The sequence below is a fragment of the Ictalurus furcatus genome, chromosome 9 (genome assembly GCF_023375685.1).
Source record: "Ictalurus furcatus strain D&B chromosome 9, Billie_1.0, whole genome shotgun sequence".
NCBI classification, from domain to species: domain Eukaryota; kingdom Metazoa; phylum Chordata; class Actinopteri; order Siluriformes; family Ictaluridae; genus Ictalurus; species Ictalurus furcatus.
The window spans coordinates 30,111,017-30,130,893 of NC_071263.1; the positions used below are offsets into that span (position 1 = coordinate 30,111,017).

General features: G+C 40.4%; 1 protein-coding gene across 1 annotated transcript in view; it reads left to right on the plus strand.

Annotated features, from left to right (window-relative positions):
- LOC128612158 (deleted in malignant brain tumors 1 protein-like) overlaps positions 1–18,765 on the plus strand; it is a 63,348-nt gene extending 44,583 nt beyond the window's left edge. Inside the window, exons 7-11 of the mRNA XM_053632042.1 lie at positions 14,081–14,113; positions 15,553–15,728; positions 16,200–16,591; positions 17,725–17,969; positions 18,177–18,765. Coding sequence (XP_053488017.1) covers positions 14,081–14,113; positions 15,553–15,728; positions 16,200–16,591; positions 17,725–17,969; positions 18,177–18,217 — 887 coding nt within the window. The 3' untranslated portion in view covers positions 18,218–18,765. The remainder of the gene's footprint in view (positions 1–14,080; positions 14,114–15,552; positions 15,729–16,199; positions 16,592–17,724; positions 17,970–18,176) is intronic.
- Positions 18,766–19,877: the final 1,112 nt, after the last annotated feature.

A 19,877-nucleotide genomic window follows, 5' to 3' on the forward strand; every position in this document is an offset into this window, starting at 1 on the left:
TTTATTGTTATGGTTAATGTTGTGGAATGGCCACAAATCAAGTTAGTTGATGTTCTCACTTATGTTGTAGCAGCTATAAGAAGTTGTTTCCTCACCAACCTCTCTGTATCTCTCTCTTGAGGTAAATAAGACAAAAAAAAAATCTTAAAGAAAAGGAAAAACTTACAATAACCTGGTTGCATAAGTATGCACACCCCTTAACTAATATTTAATTAAAGTACATTTTACTTGTAATACAGCACTCGGTGATTTTCCAATCTTATCCGGAAAGGGTTGGTGTGGGTCACCTGAGTCTATTGAAAGCCAAGATCAACTGATTAAACAGGTGGAATCAGGTGTGGCTCCTGCTCGGTTGGAATGAAAACCTTCACCCACACCGGCCCTTTCCGGATAAGATCGGACAGGCCTGATCTAGATCTATCAAACTGCAATTTGATCTCCCGTGCACAGAACTCTTTAAAGTCGTTCCACAGGTTTTCAATAGGATTTACATCTGGGCTTGGCCTGGGCCATTCCAAACCAACGATCTTCTTCTTCTTCTGAAGCCATTCCTTTGTCGACTTGGATGACAGACACCAGCTTAATAAAGTTGCGGAATATGTAAATGACATTAGACACTGGATGCTGAGTAACTTCTTCTCAGTAACTCTGACAAGATAGAAGTACTTCTACTAGAGCCACAGACAGATAGAAGTAATCTTTCTGAGTATGTAGTACCACTAGATGGCCTTTCAGTCATATCATATTACACTCTTACCCTAAAAACTGTTGTGTGATTATAGATGATCACATCAGTCACCTGATCCTGCAAACTTCTGCAACTCTCTTCTCACTGGTCTCCATTTGTATGCTGTATTCATAAGTCCTGAGGTTCTCTCACGTGCCTCCCCTACGTCAGCTGTCTTTGCATTCCAGACCTCAATGGGCTGCATCACATAATTTACCCTGGTTCAGTCAAATGCTGCAAAACTGATAGGACAGCAAAAAGTACTCAAAAAGTACAATGAAAGCAACCCAAGGGCTTCTTGAGGCAAAGAAATGGAATGTTCTTAAGTGGCCAAGTCATTCACCTGACCTCAATCCAACTGGGCATGCTAAAATTTGATTGTACCAATGTGTCTCTGAGTGGAATGTGAGAAGCCCACAATGAAACACAGCTCTCTGTTCAGGGCTTTTCGGTCCTGGGTTGAGCAGTTTCCATACCATGCTCAGATGCATGTTCATCTCAGTAAACTGACTATAGCAACAGTATAGAAAGTTTTCAGGATCACTGGGAAGACCTTGAATTTCCTCAGCAGTCTCAAATGGTACAACTATTGTCTGGCTTTGTTCACTTGAACTTGAATGTGATGAGTCCAAGTCAGATCCTCAGAGATGTGTACTCCAAGGTAACTGAAGTTGCTCAATCTCTCCATGGGGTCCCACAGATCTCAAGAGGGGTATAGTTCAGCTTTTTATTTATTACAACACAGCTGTCATATTTGTTTTCTTTTCTAAAGTAAAGTTTATTATTTAGGGGGGGCAAGCACTGAAGGTGTGTAGGCACCTTATTGTTATTCTACCTTTTCTTCATCTTCTGCTTCTGGCTAGGGTGTCTACTACAGCCCAAAGAACTGTCTAGTAAAATGTTGTGAAATTTGGCACACTGACTGGGGAGGGTTTAAGGAATGCTCTCACCAAATTTAGGCCAAGTGCCACCATCGGGACAAATTTGGACCTAATTTGGTTTTACCATAACTTTTGAACCGTGTGTCCAAAATGTAAAAGCCAAGCATCCCTGGATCCCTGTTTCGAGACCAGTTCAGTGCACCCTATGATGTCAATTTCCGCCACATTACATTTTCCGCCATCTTGGATTTGGTCAAAAACTGTTTTTTTTTTTTTCACTACTCCTCCAACAAGTTGTGTCTAATCATTACCAAATTTGGAAAACATCATCTTCAGATTAAGCCTCACAAAAGTTATCATAAGAATTTTGAATATCCAAACAGTTGTAATGTCTGTAATGGGAAAACATCTGTAACGGGCCAACAAATCTGACAGTGAAGCAACCAAAAGACTTTTTGCACTGACATAAAACCTGGTAGGCACCTTCAGGACCATGAGCTGAGGCTATGCAACAAAACCAACTACTGCATTAATAATTGCAACAATTGCAGCGTGTTGATGAATGTGCGGCTCACCAAGTCTGGGTTCTTGGCCCCCGAAAATGGTGGTTGCAACATATTATTATTATTATTATTATTATTATTATTATTAGTATTATAATTATTATTTATTTATTTATTTTTTTTTTTGCTAAAGCTATGGCATAGATGTATACATATATTTTTAGCAAGAGATAATGCTTGTATAGCATAAGGAAATAGCAGCAATGTGCAGAAAGTAGTTTTGAATAGCATTTTATTGAAGGGAAACAATAGTAATTATTATTCCACTGTCTGCTGAAGTCTGGATTCTGGTCAGAAGTTGTTCCTTAATTTCATTAATTGTAAATTAATTTGTTTTGTTTAGCCCAGTATTTTGGTTTTGTATTAACACCTTTGAGTTCAGTTTGAAGTTTTAATTCTGATGGTGGAACAGTAAGTGTGTGTCTCCACATGTATCTCTCTTTTACAGCATATTCCAGGACATGAGCGTCATAAGGAAGTGGTTTATTTCTCCTTTTGTGTCTATATAAACCTCTGTGAGGACAGAAATTCTGCAGGTGAGACAAGATGGAGTTTGGATTCGTGATATTTTTGCTCAGCTCTGCTCTTTTCGGGCACAGCTCTGGATTCACAACACATAAGTCTGCAATTAATCTTTTGAATAATTACTTGCTTTATGCTTTATTTAGAGTAGCAAAAATAAAAGCATTGTGCATTTTAATTGATGAGAATCTGTTCATCATCCTTTTGTTCACCACTTTAAAAGTAACTCTGATGTTATACATATTATGGAATAAAACACTCCATGTAATGCTGTGGACAGGAAATTAATCAGCAATGTGTTGGTGTGATGAAGCAGAGCACTATTACAACCCTGATGTTGATTATTTTATTATTACAGCACATCCACAAGTGTTGTATTCCTCTTTCCATAATATTTCATATTAATTATGTCTTTTTAAATAGCTGATGCCACACCGTACTGGGACACAACAGTACGTATGTAGATGGTAAATATAGATGAGCGATCCACTACAATAGCTCAGTGTTCGGACGTCTCTTATAGCACCAGTGATTTGGTATGTGTGTACGTTGTCCCGACAACAGGTGAGGTTTCATTATCCTCAACCACCTGTTACGGCCCAGTCTAGGTTAGGCCGCACAGAGTAACCAGCTCGGGATTCAATGGAATTGACCTTTAAAAATGAAGCAGCCAGGAATAACACCACAAACAGGGTTGTTCAAAAGTTGTGGTACATTGTAACACACAATTATATACATATAACTGTACAAATGAACCAAACCAGGCATAACTTCAGGGTGGGCCAAGGCCAAAATAATAAACAAAAGAATTCTACTGTTAGGTAGCTAGCTTACCTAAAAGGAAAATAACAAAGAAAATACAAATACTTCCCTAACTACCTAAGCCAAAAACAGAGACAAAGGGATCCCCTCCCAAAAGAAATGTCAGCCACACCCCTAATGCCAAGTGCCTAGTGCAAAATATATACAGTGGTGAAGAGTATACACATAAACAGAAGCAGGGACAACCAAACTCAATGTCAAAAATCAGGCAAGAGTCAAAACCAGAAGAGCAGTCAGAATACAGAATTTGATAGCCACAAGGGCGAGCAACACGAACCAAACAATCTCCTAACAACAAATCACACATAACCACCTCCAACATCCCACACCATTCTCACTCCTCTTCCTCTTTAAATATGATCGTCAATTAGTGATGTCATCCTGGGAGGCGGGAGCAAGGCAGGCTAGGGCAGGCTGGAACTCTGAAAGGGAGTTCAAACCTGCGCACAAAATATGGCACAGCACTCAAAAATAACTTCCCATCCCAAAGATAGCGGGTTTCTCCATTCTAGACCTTCTTCCATTCTTTAGTTTCCTATTTACTTAAACATCTCTAACTGAATATTTTCTCACTGTGTTTAAGAATCCACGACGACAGAAAGCTCACTGACAGCAGGTAATGTTTCAGTACCGAATACTGATGTACTGAATCAGCAATCATATTAATATTAAAGGAATGAATTGATTTTGAGTTGATCTATTATTAAATGTCAGATTTGTTTAGTTTAATTTATTTCGTTTGATTTGACTTTGTTTTTTTTAGATTACATTAGCCATCGTATAGGGGTACTCATATTTGTGATAGTGTTTAAAACCGTGGTGTGTTTCAGGTGGAGCTCCATGTGGTGGAACTCTGACTCAGTCACGAGTGGAATTTTTCAGCCCCAATTATCCCAATAATTATCCCAATAATGCAAACTGCACATGGAGCCTGCTGGCTGGAGAACTGCAGGTGGTTTCGTTAAACTTCACGTTCGTCGCGTAAGAAATCACCTTCCTGTTTTTCACCTGCTGATAAATCATACCTGACTTTTTTTGGGGTTTTTTTTAGATTTTTAATTTAAGAATATTTGTTTGTGGTAAGTCAGTAAGGCTAGTTTCATTACACTTTCTTCAGTTTGGAGTCATGCTGTGACTTTATCCGCGTGTACAACGGTCCGACTGCTCAGCATTCACTTTTGGGTTCTGTGACTGGAAATCAGAGAGCTACCTTCAACTCCAGCAGCAGATACATGACCGTCGTTTTCTCCAGTGACTACAGCGTGACTCCACAAGGTTTTCGGGCTGAATGGGCTTTCAAAAGTACGTATTTGTTCAACTTATTTAATTTAAATTTCTGTTTGTGTTTGTGTGAGAACAACTGTCTAAACAGGAAGTTCATTACAGTTTTCACTTGAAGTCAGTTTTGTTGAAGTTATCAGCTGTTCACTCATAGAGACTTGAGTGCAAAACTGGTCATATCAATAGTAGTCCAAAGCCTTCCTTATGGTTTTTAAGTTGTACCATCCTCAGTAATCTCATTGATCTTTAGGCCGTCCATGTCGGGCCAGCCTCTCCACTTGCTAACCTGCTAAATCTTTGCTACATGCTTTAAGGACTGTCCGTGGCATGTATACATCATGCAAGTGCAGAATTTTATTGTGAACAGCGCAAAAATAATGGCTAACACGGCGAGTCAACACAACAACATTTTTGATTTGGATGTATGCTTTGGGTCATTGTCCTGCTGAAAGGTGAAATTTCTTTTCATCTTCAGCTTACTAGCAGACACCTGAAGGTTTTGCATCTATCTAAAATCGGCCGGTATTTGTAGCTATTCATGATTCCCTCCACCTTGATAAATGCCCTGCTTCTGGCTGAAGAAAATCAGCCGTAATGCATGATGCTGCCACCACCGTGCTTCACCGTAGCTACGGTGCTCTTTTGGTGATATGCCTTTTGTTTGCACCAAATATACCTTTTGGAATTGGTCTCATCAGGCCATACATACATTTTTGCCACATGGTTTGGGGGATTTAGTTGAGCTTGGATGTTTTTTTGTGAGAAAGCGCTTCCGTCTAGGCGCCATACCCCACAGCCCAGACATGTGAAGAATGAGAGATTGTTGTCATGTGCAGAGTGTAATCAGTACTTGTCAGATATTCCTGCAGCTCCTTTAATGTTGCTGCTGGTGTTTTGGCAGCCTCCCCGGTAAGCTTTTGTCTTGTCCTTTTATAAATGTTGGAGGGACGTGCTGGGGTGATGTCACTGTAGTGTTCCATTTTCTCCACATGCTGATGATGGCCCTTACGGTGTCCCATGGTACATTTAATGTTTTAGAAATTCTTTAATTACCCCTCTCCTGATCGATACTGTGCGTGTTTTGTAAGCTTTTTGTGGACCATGGCTTCAGTAGTGGGTTGTGAAGAAAATCCCTAAAATGTTTCTGATTGTTTTTCATTCAGGTTTTTATACATCATAATTTCACATTAAGGGTGGAAAAAGTTCTAACATGATTTATCCTGGTTTCATTTGTTTTTCATCATAAAAAATGCCATTGTAACAGGGGTGTGTAGACTTTCAATAGCCATTGTACTTCAGACTCTACTTTATGAAAACAAATATATTTTTTCAAAATGATGTTGTGTAAGGCGTTCCATCTAAATACAGATGACAGCACATAAAGTTAACATTTTTTAAATGACTTAATAAGAAAAAACTAACTCCTACAGCCTGTGTGTGTGTGTGTGTGTGTGTGTGTGTGTGTGTAGTCTGGACCGCTGCTTCATCTATGATTATGTGAATGTATATGATGGTCTGTATGACGTACTAAATCAGCAATCATATTAATGTTAAAGGAATGAATTGATTTTGAGTTGATATATTATTAAATGTCAGATTTGTTTAGTTTAATTTATTTCATTTTTTTTTTTTTTTTTTTTTTTTAATTTATTTTTTTTTTTTAGATTACATTAGCTGCAGGGATCGTTGTGGTTATAATGGTACGCTCTGTTCCTGCACCAGCTCCTGTCAGACCTATGGAAACTGCTGCAATGATTATTACGGTGAGAACTATTTTTTAAAAATCTAGTTAATGTAATAAAGTTTAAAAATCTAGTTAACGTAAGATATAAGTCATTTTTTAGTCCTAAATTAACATTACTATTTATTATGAAATGTTTCAATCGGTAAATTTTTTAAAAAAAAAGATTTTACTTTTACTTTTGTATTATTTTTTTTTCTTTTCATTCTTTCCCTTGTTGATAGGATGCAGAGTTATAAACAGATGGAAAGAGCTAGTGACAGTGTGAAATCAGTAGGAGTGTTTAAAAAAAAATGCAGACTCACAGACATGTGATGTTTAATACATACAGTGTGAACTTTTTGCCATTTTTCATATAGATTATTGTTTCCCCACCACCACCACCACCACAACCACCACAAGAACAACACGAGGTAAAAATGTAGTTCTCTTTAACCTGTGTATTCTCAGTAAAACTGCTCTGTCTCCTCCATTATTTCTCTTTATTTGGATCTAGAAATCGTTTCTGTTTCTCCATTCTAGACCTTCTTCCATTCTTTAGTTTCCTATTTACTTAAACGTCTCTAACGTCAGGGTTACACATGTAATCCTGTTCCCTGAGAAGAGAACGAGACGTTGCATTTAGCATAACAGTATGGGAACGTCTTGCGCGCGTGACCGGTATCTGAAGCTTGTGTAAAATCATGCCTCTACTTATAGGCCTGCCATGATCAGGTGACGTGGCAATTAAGCGTGTCGCATGATATATATATGGCACCTGTGAACCACACCGCCAGCCTCTATTATCTGGAGCGAAGACGCTATCCACAGCCTGCCCTGGTATGACAGTGCTATGCAAAGTCTCGTTCCCTTCTCAGGGAACAGGGTTACATGCGTAACCCCGACCTTCCCTTTCAAAGGGAACTTCGACGTTGCATTTAGCATAACAGTATGGGAACGGGAATACCCACTCCGTCATACCGAGGGTACGGCCTGTTCGAAAATACCCAAGCCCGAGGGTCACTGCAAGACACTCGAGCCCGGGGTGGAAAGAATATCCAGGCTGTAATAACAAATGAATGTGTGTGGTGTAGACCACCCTGCAGCCACACACAAATCCTGCAAGGATACCCCTTTGGACAAAGCCTCCGAGGAGGCGACCGCCCTAGTGGAATGAGCTCTTATGCCCAGAGGCTTGGCGAGACCGCGTGTCGTAAACCCTAGAGATTGCTTCCACTATCCAATTAGAGATGCGCTGCTTTGACACAGCATCACCTTTCCTGTCGCGGCCAAAGCAGACCAGTAGCTGCTCCGACTTACGCCGCTGGCCGGAGCGGTGGACGTAAGTACAGAGAGCCCTTACTGGACACAGCAGGTGCATCCTCTCTTGTTCCGGTGTGAGGAACAGAGGAGGGCAGAAAGCCTGCAACACCACAGGGTGGGCAGCCGATGTAGGCACTTTAGGAATATAATCCGGCCTAGGATACAGGAAGGCCTTGGCTAGTCCAGGGGTAACAGAGAGAGCTTGTAGACCTTCCACTCGCTTGAGAGATGTCAGGGCCAGTAAAAGAGCTACCTTTAGAGTCAGGAGCTTCTCAGAGGCTGACTCTAAGGGCTCAAATGGGGCACCCGACAGATCTTCCAGGACCACAGAAGGTCCCAGGAAGGTATGTGTGGCCTGCAGATGGGCCTCAGCCGTCTGACACCACGCATGAACCTCGAAGTTAGAGGATGTTGCCCCACAGAGGCTCCCTCAACAGGGGTGTGGCTGGCCAAAATGGCGGCCATGTAACCCTGATTGTAGAAGGAGCCCACCCTGCTGAGAAATGTTTTTGTAGGAGCTCCAGGACTGTAGCTATTGCGCAGTTTACTGGGTCTACAGTGTGATCCCTGCGGACGGGAATCTCCCAAGGAGTGCCATCTCGCAGGGATATTATCTCTCAGAACCATGTTCGAGCTGGCCAAAAAGGTGCTACTAGCAGACTGTTTTTAACGAACTCTCGCTAGAGCTTGTGGGAGCAGAGCGATGGGGGGAGCAGCATACAGATGTGACCTCGGCCACATGTGTGGACTCCACCAGAAAAGTCTCCCAAGATCCAGCTTTGTCTTGCTCAGTGTTGACTGGATTGACACTACGCATGTTGGGGATAGAAACGCCCTCATCGTAGTACAATCCTATAACCCCTAGAAAAGTTGTCCACTGCACCGGGGAAAGCATACTTTTCTGAGATTCGACCTGAGCCCCAAGCTCTTCATGTGGGCGAGAACAACATCTCGATGTTGAACTGCCAGCTCCCTGGATCGTGCTAGAATTAACCAGTCGTCCAGGTAGTTTGGTAAACAGATGCCCTGGAGTCCCAGTGGAGCCAGAGTGACATCCATGCACTTTGTGAAGGTGCGAGGGGATAAAGCTAGCGATATTCCTATGTGGAAATATGCACCTTTTAGATCTATCGCCACAAACCAGTCCTCGAACTGAATCTGTGGCACAATAAGTTTGAGCATCAGCCTCTGAACCTGTCATGTCCGAAGAGTATGGTTCAGATGACGCTGATCTAAAATTGGTCGCATACTCCCACTTTTTTACGGAACAGGAAATAATGTCTGTAAACCTCCCTCCCTTCGGGAACGGGGTACATATTCTATGGGAACTTACTTCCTGCGCTAACGTCGGGCTCTGGTCTGTGCTGACTGCTGTGGTGAGCACACCTGTGAACGGGGGGGTCAAGCTATAAACTGGACCCGGTAACCCTTTCTACGGTAGACAGAACCCACGGAGACACATTTGGCAGTAGTTTGCACACTGCCCGATGGTCTTTTGGTGACGTTAACTATTCCACATTCTATTGGAGGGAAAGCATCAGATTTTCCTTGCCCTGTGACAGCTCGCTGACCAGAGGACACTGAAAACTTGGGGACTGCCTTGGCTAGGGGAGGCCCTACAGTAGCACTGGGGGTTACCTGCCCTAACAACCTCATGTCCCCAGATACATCCCTCCACAGCCCCTCAGGACCTCTCTTCTTTACCTGCTTGGCCTTTCTGACCATTCTCAGATCAGGCCTAGTAGCAGACCGCGACTGTGGCTGCCCGGTTACCCTGGCTGTCTGCGGGGGTTGGCGGGTTGCCATACTCGCCTTCTGGGTCTCCCTCACATTAGTGCTGGCCCAGGCTCCACTCGTGGATGCCCGGGTGAGCTCGAGACAACAGGGAAGGAACTGGCTTTTTTTTTGAATGCCGCCATATGTCGAGCTCACTTAGCAGGTCTGCTTGGTAGGCCTGCAACCCTGTCATTGTCTGCAGTGACCCACAAGCAAGACTACTACTGCATAGGCTTGCCCACCAATGCCACGGTGGCCTTACATGGCTTGGATGCAAGCCGGCCCCCGTAACTACCTGCCATCGGTGGAGAGAGGTAGCTCGCAAGCGCCTCCTCCACCTTGAGCATAGCTAAATAGCCATACCGTTCATTCCCACAATGGCCGAATAATCCAACATCGTGGGGTTATGAATATGGCTTATACGTGGTTTTCCCCCAGAAGCCTGAGATTTTGTCATGCACTTCGGGAAGACAGGGGAGTTTCTGCAGTGTGAGGGATTTACTTTCACTGGGTAATCACTTCAAGCATCTCTTTATATGCTGCTCTCAGTTTTTAACACATCCTTCTAACTCCTCGGAGTCAGAGAGGAATTATTACCTTTTGGCTTTCTATAGCGGAAGGAGGAGTCGCGACGCGAGCTCCAAAATCCAGCGGAGAGCCGAACCCGGAAGACTGAGCAAGAGATAGAGCAGCACTCGTCTCCGGCTCCTCTTCCGGATCTATAAGAGATCCCCCGAACCTGAGACGGCTGGCTGCCTCGGCAGCGGCCGGCCCAGATCCGCGAGGCTCTGAAACCCAACTCGCTTCGGCTTCCGTTTTTTTTCTTGAAGAGCGCGAGTCGCGAGCCGAGCTGCTTAATGTAGGCGTTACCATGCACAGCCTCTCGAGGCTGCCATCGCATACTACACCGCTAACACTTCACCCAGAAAGTGTGCACTTTTCCCCGTGTTGAAACGGGAGCAAGCCGTAACACACTTCTTGAATTCATTACTTACCTCTCTTTTCCTCTAAAAATGGATAGAAAAGTTAAGAGATTTTGAGAAAATATCGAGTAGGAATGAAGCGTTTTTGTCACACAAACAGACATGCAGTCTCGCTGAAGATAATAAGGCTGGCGGTGTGGTTCACAGGTGCCATATATATATCATGCGACGCGCCTAATTGCCACGTCACCCGATCATGGCAGGCCTATAAGTAGAGGCATGATTTTACACAAGCTTCAGATACCGGTCACGCGCGCAAGGTGTTCCCATACTGTTATGCTAAACGTAACGACGAAGTTCCCTTTGAAAGGGAACTGAATATTTTCTCACTCTGTTTAAGAATCCACGACGACAGAAAGCTCAGTTACAGCAGGTAATGTTTCAGTACCAAATACTGATGTACTGAATCAGCAATCATATTAATATTAAAGGAATGAATTGATTTTGAGTTGATCTATTATTAAATGTCAGATTTGTTTAGTTTAATTTATTTCATTTGATTTGACTTTTTTTTTTTAGATTACATTAGCCATCGTATAGGGGTACTCATATTTGTGATAGAGTTTAAAACCGTGGTGTGTTTCAGGTGGAGCTCCATGTGGTGGAACTCTGACTCAGTCACGAGGGGAATTTTTCAGCCCCAATTATCCCAATAATTATCCCAATAATGCAAACTGCACATGGAGCCTGCTGGCTGGAGAACTGCAGGTGGTTTCATTAAACTTCACATTCGTCGCGTAAGAAATCACCTTCCTGTTTCTCACCTGCTGATAAATCATACCTGACTTTTTTTGGGTTTTTTTTAGATTTTTAATTTAAGAATATTTGTTTGTGGTAAGTCAGTAAGGCTAGTTTCATTACACTTTCTTCAGTTTGGAGTCATGCTGTGACTTTATCCGCGTGTACAACGGTCCGACTGCTCAGCATTCACTTTTGGGTTCTGTGACTGGAAATCAGAGAGCTACCTTCAACTCCAGCAGCAGATACATGACCGTCGTTTTCTCCAGTGACTACAGCGTGACTCCGCAAGGTTTTCGGGCTGAATGGGCTTTCAAAAGTACGTATTTGTTCAACTTATTTAATTTAAATCTCTGTTTGTGTTTGTGTGAGAACAACTGTCTAAACAGGAAGTTCATTACAGTTTTCACTTGAAGTCAGTTTTGTTGAAGTTATCAGCTGTTCACTCATAGAGACTTGAGTGCAAAACTGGTCATATCAATAGTAGTCCAAAGCCTTCCTTATGGTTTTTAAGTGGTACCATCCTCAGTAATCTCATTGATCTTTAGGCCGTCCATGTCGGGCCATCCTCTCCACCTGCTAACCTGCTAAATCTTTGCTATATGCTTTAAGGACTGCCCGTGGCATGTATACATCTAAATTCCAAGACATACCTTTTAAATAACAGGGCCGAATTCAGCAAAACAGCCAAAAATGACGAAAAATAGAGCTCTCCCATTGACAAGTTACGGAGGCGAAGACGGATGCAAGTGCAGAATTTTATTGTGAACAGCGCAAAAATAACGGCTAACACGGCGAGTCAACACAAAACAACAAAATTTTTGATTTGGATGTATGCTTTGGGTCATTGTCCTGCTGAAAGGTGAAATTCCTTTTCATGTTCAGCTTACTAGCAGACACCTGAAGGTTTTGCATCTATCTAAAATCGGCCGGTATTTGTAGCTATTCATGATTCCCTCCACATTCATAAATGCCCTGCTTCTGGCTGAAGAAAATCAGGCGTAATGCATGATGCTGCCACCACCGTGCTTCACCGTAGCTACGGTGCTCTTTTGGTGATGTGCCTTTTGTTTGCACTGAATATACCTTTTGGAATTGGTCTCATCAGGCCATACATACATTTTTGCCTCATGGTTTGGGGGATTTAGTTGAGATTGGATGTTTTTTGGTGAGAAAGCGCTTCCGTCTAGGCGCCATACCCCACAGCCCAGACATGTGAAGAATGAGAGATTGTTGTCATGTGCAGAGTGTAATCAGTACTTGTCAGATATTCCTGCAGCTCCTTTAATGTTGCTGTTGGTGTTTTGGCAGCCTCCCTGGTAAGCTTTTGTCTTGTCCTTTTATAAATGTTGGAGGGACGTGCTGGGGTGATGTCACTGCAGTGTTCCATTTTCTCCGCATGCTGATGATGGCCTTTACGGTGTCCCATGGTACATTTAATGTTTTAGAAATTCTTTAATTACCCCTCTCCTGATCGATACTGTGCGTGTTTTGTAAGCTCTTTGTGGACCATGGCTTCAGTAGTGGGTTGTGAAGAAAATCCCTAAAATGTTTCTGATTGTTTTTCATTCAGGTTTTTATACATCATAATTTCACATTGAGGGTGGAAAAAGTTCTAACATGATTTATCCTGGTTTCATTTGTTTTTCATCATAAAAAAATGCCATTGTAACAGGGGTGTGTAGACTTTTAATAGCCATTGTACTTCAGACTCTACTTTATGAAAACAAAAAACATTTTTTCAAAATGATGTTGTGTAAGGCGTTCCATCTAAATACAGATGACAGCACATAAAGTTAACATTTTTTAAATGACTTAATAAGAAAAAACTAACTCCTACAGCCTGTGTGTGTGTGTGTGTGTGTGTGTGTGTGTAGTCTGGACCGCTACTTCAACTGTGATTATGTGAATGTATATGATGGTCTGTATGACGTACTAAATCAGCAATCATATGAATATTAAAGGAATGAATTGATTTTGAGTTGATATATTATTAAATTTCAGATTTGTTTAGTTTCATTTATTTCATTTGATGTGACTTTTTTTTTTTTTTTTTTTTTTAGATTACATTAGCTGCAGGGATCACTGTGGTTATAATGGTGCGCTCTGTTCCTGCACCAGCTCCTGTCAGACCTATGGAAACTGCTGCAATGATTATTATGGTGAGAACTATTTTTTAAAAATCTAGTTACTGTAAGAAAGTTTTAAAAAAATCTAGTTAACGTACGATACAGTATGTGTAATTTTTTAGTCCTAAATTAACATTACTATTTATTATGAAATGTTTCAATCGGTAAAAAAAAAAAAAAAAAAGATTTTACTTTTACTTTTGTATTAATTTTTTTTCTTTTCGTCCTTACCCTTGTTGATAGGATGCAGAGTTATAAACAGATGGAAAGAGCTAGTGACAGTGTGAAATCAGTAGTAATGTTTTTAAAAAAATGCAGACTCACAGACATTTGATGTTTAATACATACAGTGTGAACTTTTTACCATTTTTCATATAGATTATTGTTTCCCCACCACCACAACCACCACCACCACCACCACAAGAACAACACGAGGTAAAAATGTAGTTCTCTTTAACCGGTGTATTCTCAGTAAAACTGCTCTGTCTCCTCCATTATTTCTCTTTATATGGATCTAGAAATCGTTTCTGTTTCTCCATTCTAGACCTTCTTCCATTCTTTAGTTTCCTATTTACTTAAACGTCTCTAACTGAATATTTTCTCACTCTGTTTAAGAATCCACGACGACAGAAAGCTCACTGACAGCAGGTAATGTTTCAGTACCGAATACTGATGTACTGAATCAGCAATCATATGATATTAAAGGAATGAATTGATTTTGAGTTGCTCTATTATTAAATGTCAGATTTGTTTAGTTTAATTTATTTCATTTGATTTGACTTTGGAGTTTGCATGTTCTCCCCTCACATTTTTGTAAATATTTGATCATATCTTTTCATGTGACAACACTGAAAAAATGACACTTTGCTACAATGTAAAGTAGTGAGTTTACAGCTTGTGTAACAGTGTAAATTTGCTGTCCCCTCAAAATAACTCAACACACAGCCATTAATGTCTAAACCGCTGGCAACAAAAGTGAGGATACCCCTAAGTGAAAAACAGGATATGAGGGTGTATCTCAACAATACAACAAAGTATCTTCAGTACTATGCCAGCAATGTACCCAAGACGTTTTATGTTTGTGCCACCTTGTAGTCAAGAACTGTAAAAACTTACATTTTTTTCCATTATATCATTTGAAGAATTTGTGCAAAATTCATAGGTAATTTTCCTATAATTCACTGGAGTATGCTGATGTGAATGCACACCAAGGTCTGAAATTTAATTTCAATTTTTAATTTGATTTTGGAAAAAAAAAAGAAAGTTTTTTGCTACTCCTCCTACAAACTTTGTCCAATCATCACCAAATCTGGCACATCATCTACAGAGTAAGCCTCACAAAACTTATTTCAAAAATGTTGAATATTCCAAATGGTTTGCCCATAATGTGCCAACAAATCTGATAACAAAGCAGCCAAACAGGAAGTGAGGCTGCATCTCAGCAATGACTTTGCTCAATGACACAAAGCTTGGTACACATCTTAAGGGCCATGACCTGAGGCTAAGCAACAAATTTTATTAAACAAATTTCACCTACTGGTCAAAAGTAACATTCACATGCTAAAAAATGCTCACGTCTAAGTGCCATTTTTGCAACTCCTTCTCCAAATTATGTCCAATGTTCACCAAATTTGGCTCACATCATCTTGAGAGTTGTCTGAATAAAAGTTATCAAAGGAACTCTGATATTCACAACCATTCTCCCATAACACACTTGCAAATTTGTGAAAATACAAATCATACTTGAATCCCTTTGCCTATAGTTATTGCTCTGCTTTGCTGTGATTCCTTAACCAATAATTGTAGCATGTCTGTAAATATGAGGCTCACTGAGTCTGGGTGCTTGGCCCCCGAAAATGCTGCTTGCAGCTTTATTATTATTATTATTATTATTATTATTATTATTATTGGGTTTTTTTTATTGCTAATGAATTTGGGATTTCACTACAAAATATAAACATGGCCTGGACTAGTGGGACTCAGCATGGCTATATAGTAAACACTATAGAGGTTGGTAATGAAATACAAAGAACACAATAACTAGATGCATGTTTATAGTTCAATGTCAAACGCTGAATGTCCTGCAGCCCGTGTGGATTGCTCCTCTGACTCGATGAACATTGCCATACGTAAATCCTACCTGGACTCACTGGGATTCAGCTGGTATGACCTTTATCTTGATGACCATCGCTGCAGAGCTTCAACTGACAACTACTATGTCACCTTCAACTTCCCTCTCCATAGCTGCAGCACCGGGAGAAAGGTAACACTACACTTTATACAATATTACATAACATCCAGTGATCCAGTGAAATCCCACAATGCACTGCAGTAGGGTAATGTCATGAACCGCACAATGTACACTCTCAGGTACTGAATTACCCACAATGCAATATCTGGCCAAAAGTTTGTGGATGGTCAGGTGTCCAGAAACATTTGGCCAAATTGTGTACCATCAGTCAAAAAACCCTGTTGCAGAGGTTAGTACAGTAAGACAAAAAAAAAAACCAAAAAAAAAACCACAAGACAAGTATTGGTTGTTTTTTTTATTTATTGTTATTTTTAAATAACAAAGTACTGGATGGTGGGTGGGAATTGGAGACCAAATTAAGGAGAAAATGAGAAAATAACATTGCAACTCTGGAGATTAAATGTGTTGTCGGTCAAACTTTAGCTAATGGTGCTTAATTTTATATGCACTTATATGTACGTATTTATGTGCACTTCCCCATAGACTGAGAACGGACGTATTATCTACACCAATAATGTGCGAGCAGCTCAGCCAACGTCGGGTGAGATCACCCGAAATGATACATCTTTCCTGTTGGTTGTGAGATGTGTGATGGCGCGTGATTCTTCAGTCGAGATTCTTTATGAGGCCAAAGAGATTACAAATGCAGCTATCAGTGGAACGGGTCGGTTCAACACTACCATGGCCTTTTACCCATCCAGAAGCTTTTACTACCCCATCACCGATTTCCCGTACCGAGTGAACCTCAATCAGCAACTGTACGTGCAGGTGCAGCTAACCCAAGCCGAACCAAACCTCCACCTGTTCATGGTCTCCTGTGTGGCCTCGCCAAACCACGACTACAGCAGCCACACCTATGACCTTATACGCAATGGGTACAACACACAGACACAAACTCGCGCACAACTATAACAAGTACACTGACACAAGCAACATTGGTACACATATTCTTGTCCCTGTAAACCAATAGCAATACCTCAATGGACCCACCTTTTAAAGGCAACACAAACAATAGTGTGTAGTTGATTGTCAGGGTTTCAAGATGTGAGTTACACTTGGCCCAACTATTACCCCCTACCGAGCAGGATGTTAGTGATAAGCTAACATTGTGTCAGGCATAGTGAGTTGTATACAGGAATGGTTTCATTGAAGGTTGAGATAAAGTCAACAAATAGCATCTAACACTAGGATCCTCAGGCTTAAGGAGTTGGAGGAGGTTATGTAACCCCATTATAATGTAACTGAGGTAGTAAAGTAATGTAGCTGCATTATAAACTGACCTGTTAGTCCTATATGTGAACTGCAGTTATTCCAGTAAGATGAGTGCCCCACCTGCTATCTCCTACGAATCAGGAAGTTAGTGATCCCTAGATCCAACTAGGCAGGCATAGTATGTTGGGAAAATGTAGTGGAGGAGATCAGTAATGATTGTAGTTAAGGTTGAGCTGAAGTCTACCGATAGGCCTCAAGTGTAGGCTCCACAGGTGCCTTGAAATTAGAATCAGTATGTCTTATTAGTGATGGTTTTCCATGCTGATATTGGGTTACACATTAAGTCTTTCAGCTCTTCAGAGAAGTTTCTTTTGACTGCTCAAATACCCCTAGATTGTGTGTCTATGGTCGGGGCACTCACAATTGCAGATCACAATTGTAAACATCAGTGAAACAGTTCAAATACCATCATAGACTTTTACCCCTCCAGTAGTTTTTCCTACACCAGCACTGATTTCCTCACCTGAGTAAACCTCAATCAGGAACTGTTTACCCTTCAGCTTCTCTGAGAGATGTTTTTGTTGCCCACAGTAGATCCTATTCCTTGTTGTACAGGTAGTTGTTCTCTCTTTGGTAGACATCTGTAACCTTACAAAGCTGCCTAGGAATGTAAATGAAGTTGTATAAGGTGTCATAATATCCATGAACTCATTCAGACCAGTGCTTGCTATGTGCTGTCTCTATTTAGGCAGTTCATGTAACAATGATGTATTTATTTTTGTCTTTATCATTTCAGCTGTCGGAGAGACAACACGGTAAACATATACAGAAATGGAAATCGTTACTTCGCTCAGTTCAGCTTCAGCGCATTCAAGTTCCTGCGCACACACAACCAGGTGTTCCTCAAGTGTGATGTCATAATCTGCCCTGACAATGACTACAACTCACGATGTCGCCAAGGATGCAGTTATCGCAGGAAACGAAGCACTAGCTCTGATCACCACACTGAGGTCCTCATCCTTGGGCCAATCACACTCAAAGGTCAGAGGACAACTTGTGAATTTTGAGTAGGGACTTTGAAAGACTCTTATTATGCACAAAAGTGTAGAAGACAATCCCATAATTTGTTTAATACAAAATATGGTGGACAGACATTTTAAGGATGCGATGTATCATAAAATGTGATAAACAGAAAAGCAGGCTTATTGTGTATTCAATATTTTTTTTAATTTATTTATTTATTTACAGGTCCAGAGGAGGCTGAGGCCAAGACGGAGGACAAGGAGTGAACTCACACTGACTGATTAATTAATCACTTAAATATAGTTAACACTGAATAAATTTGCTAATAGATTGTTGAGCAATTTCTCTTTCTTAAATACTCACCTGTTGATTTTTGGGGGGAGATTTAAACTGTGTTTTTGACCCAAATTTAGAACCGTCTAATCCCCGTAATCTGAATCAATCTGCTATGTCTAAAACATTTTCCGATTTTATGTGTCAGAACGGTTTTTTGATCCCTGGAGATTCTGTAACCCCTCTCTAAAAAAAGTTTTCTTTCTTCTCCCAGGTGTATCATTCCTATTCGAGGATTGATTATTTTTTTTATAGACAGCACTCTTGATTCGTGTGTAGTTTCTTCTGAATATCTGGGTATTGTAATTTCTGATCACGCGCCTCTACAATTAGATATTCATCTTTCCATTTATAAACGTATCCCATCGCCTTGGAGATTCTCTTCTTTTGGCAGACACAGACACTTCCTACTTAAATTTTTGTGCCTGTGGTTGGGTTTTAAAATATCTATATAACCAGCGATAGTTATTGGATAGCCATGATGAGCCGGGGGGGGGGGGGGGAGGGGGCGGGTCAGTGTCAGTGCTTTGAAGGATGTGAATTGGAACAGAATAATGTTATTCAATTGCGAATCTGTTTTTAGAGGATTTAAACCTAACATGGTGAACAAATTATATTATACAATTCAGGCAATTTGTCTGGGGTTATCTCATATAGTGTGGCAAGTAATAATCTGGAAAGACCTTTGTAATATCACAGTCTAAAACTGGATTTAAAGAGATGCAAATCAGTAAATGAATCACATGTAAATGAATCACATGTAAATGAATCACATGAAAATGAATCACATGAAAATGAATCACATGTAAATGAATAAATAAATATGGGAAGTAAAAAAAAAACACTGAATAATTTGACTAACCTTCCTCTATTAAAGCATTATCTAAAGGCAAGCGAATTTCAATATATATATATATATATATATATATATATATATATATATATATATATTATAAAGATTATTATATATGTTTATTGATTTTATTAATTTTATTCAAAATATTATTTTGTATCACATTCTTTTTTTAAAGTTCATTCTGAGTTTTCTCAGAACTTGGAATTATGGAAAATTGCTGACTGCAGCACTTGTGTATGGTGTTAATGTCATTAGTCAAGCAGAAGAAGTCAAATAGAAAGTAGGAAGTGTGTCTTTTGTCATAATTTGGGTAGAAGAAGTTTTATTAAACAGAGCTTTGGTCGTTGATTGTGATTGGTTGATCTGCATTCGAAGCCATTGTAGACTACCCTTTAAACTCACACCTGTGACCTCATTACATCAGTATTACTGTGCCAAATAAAGTATTTCAAAATGTCAGATTTTGTTGTGAATTTTGATTTACTGCATGGGCTAAGTGTGGATGAATGGTTGAAAGAGATGGACAGTATAGAGGAGGACGAGAAAATAGAAAGGAGGCACGCTGAAATTAATGAGACAAATTGAAGAGCTGCCTTCTGCATGTTATGCTAATAATACCAATTTGTGAGAAAAAACAAAACAACTAAGAGCCCATCCCAAAGGTACCCGGATGGTCTAGTATTTCTGGTAGAGTTTCGAAGTATGGATCCGTGGACACTTTTTTCAGCTAATATTAC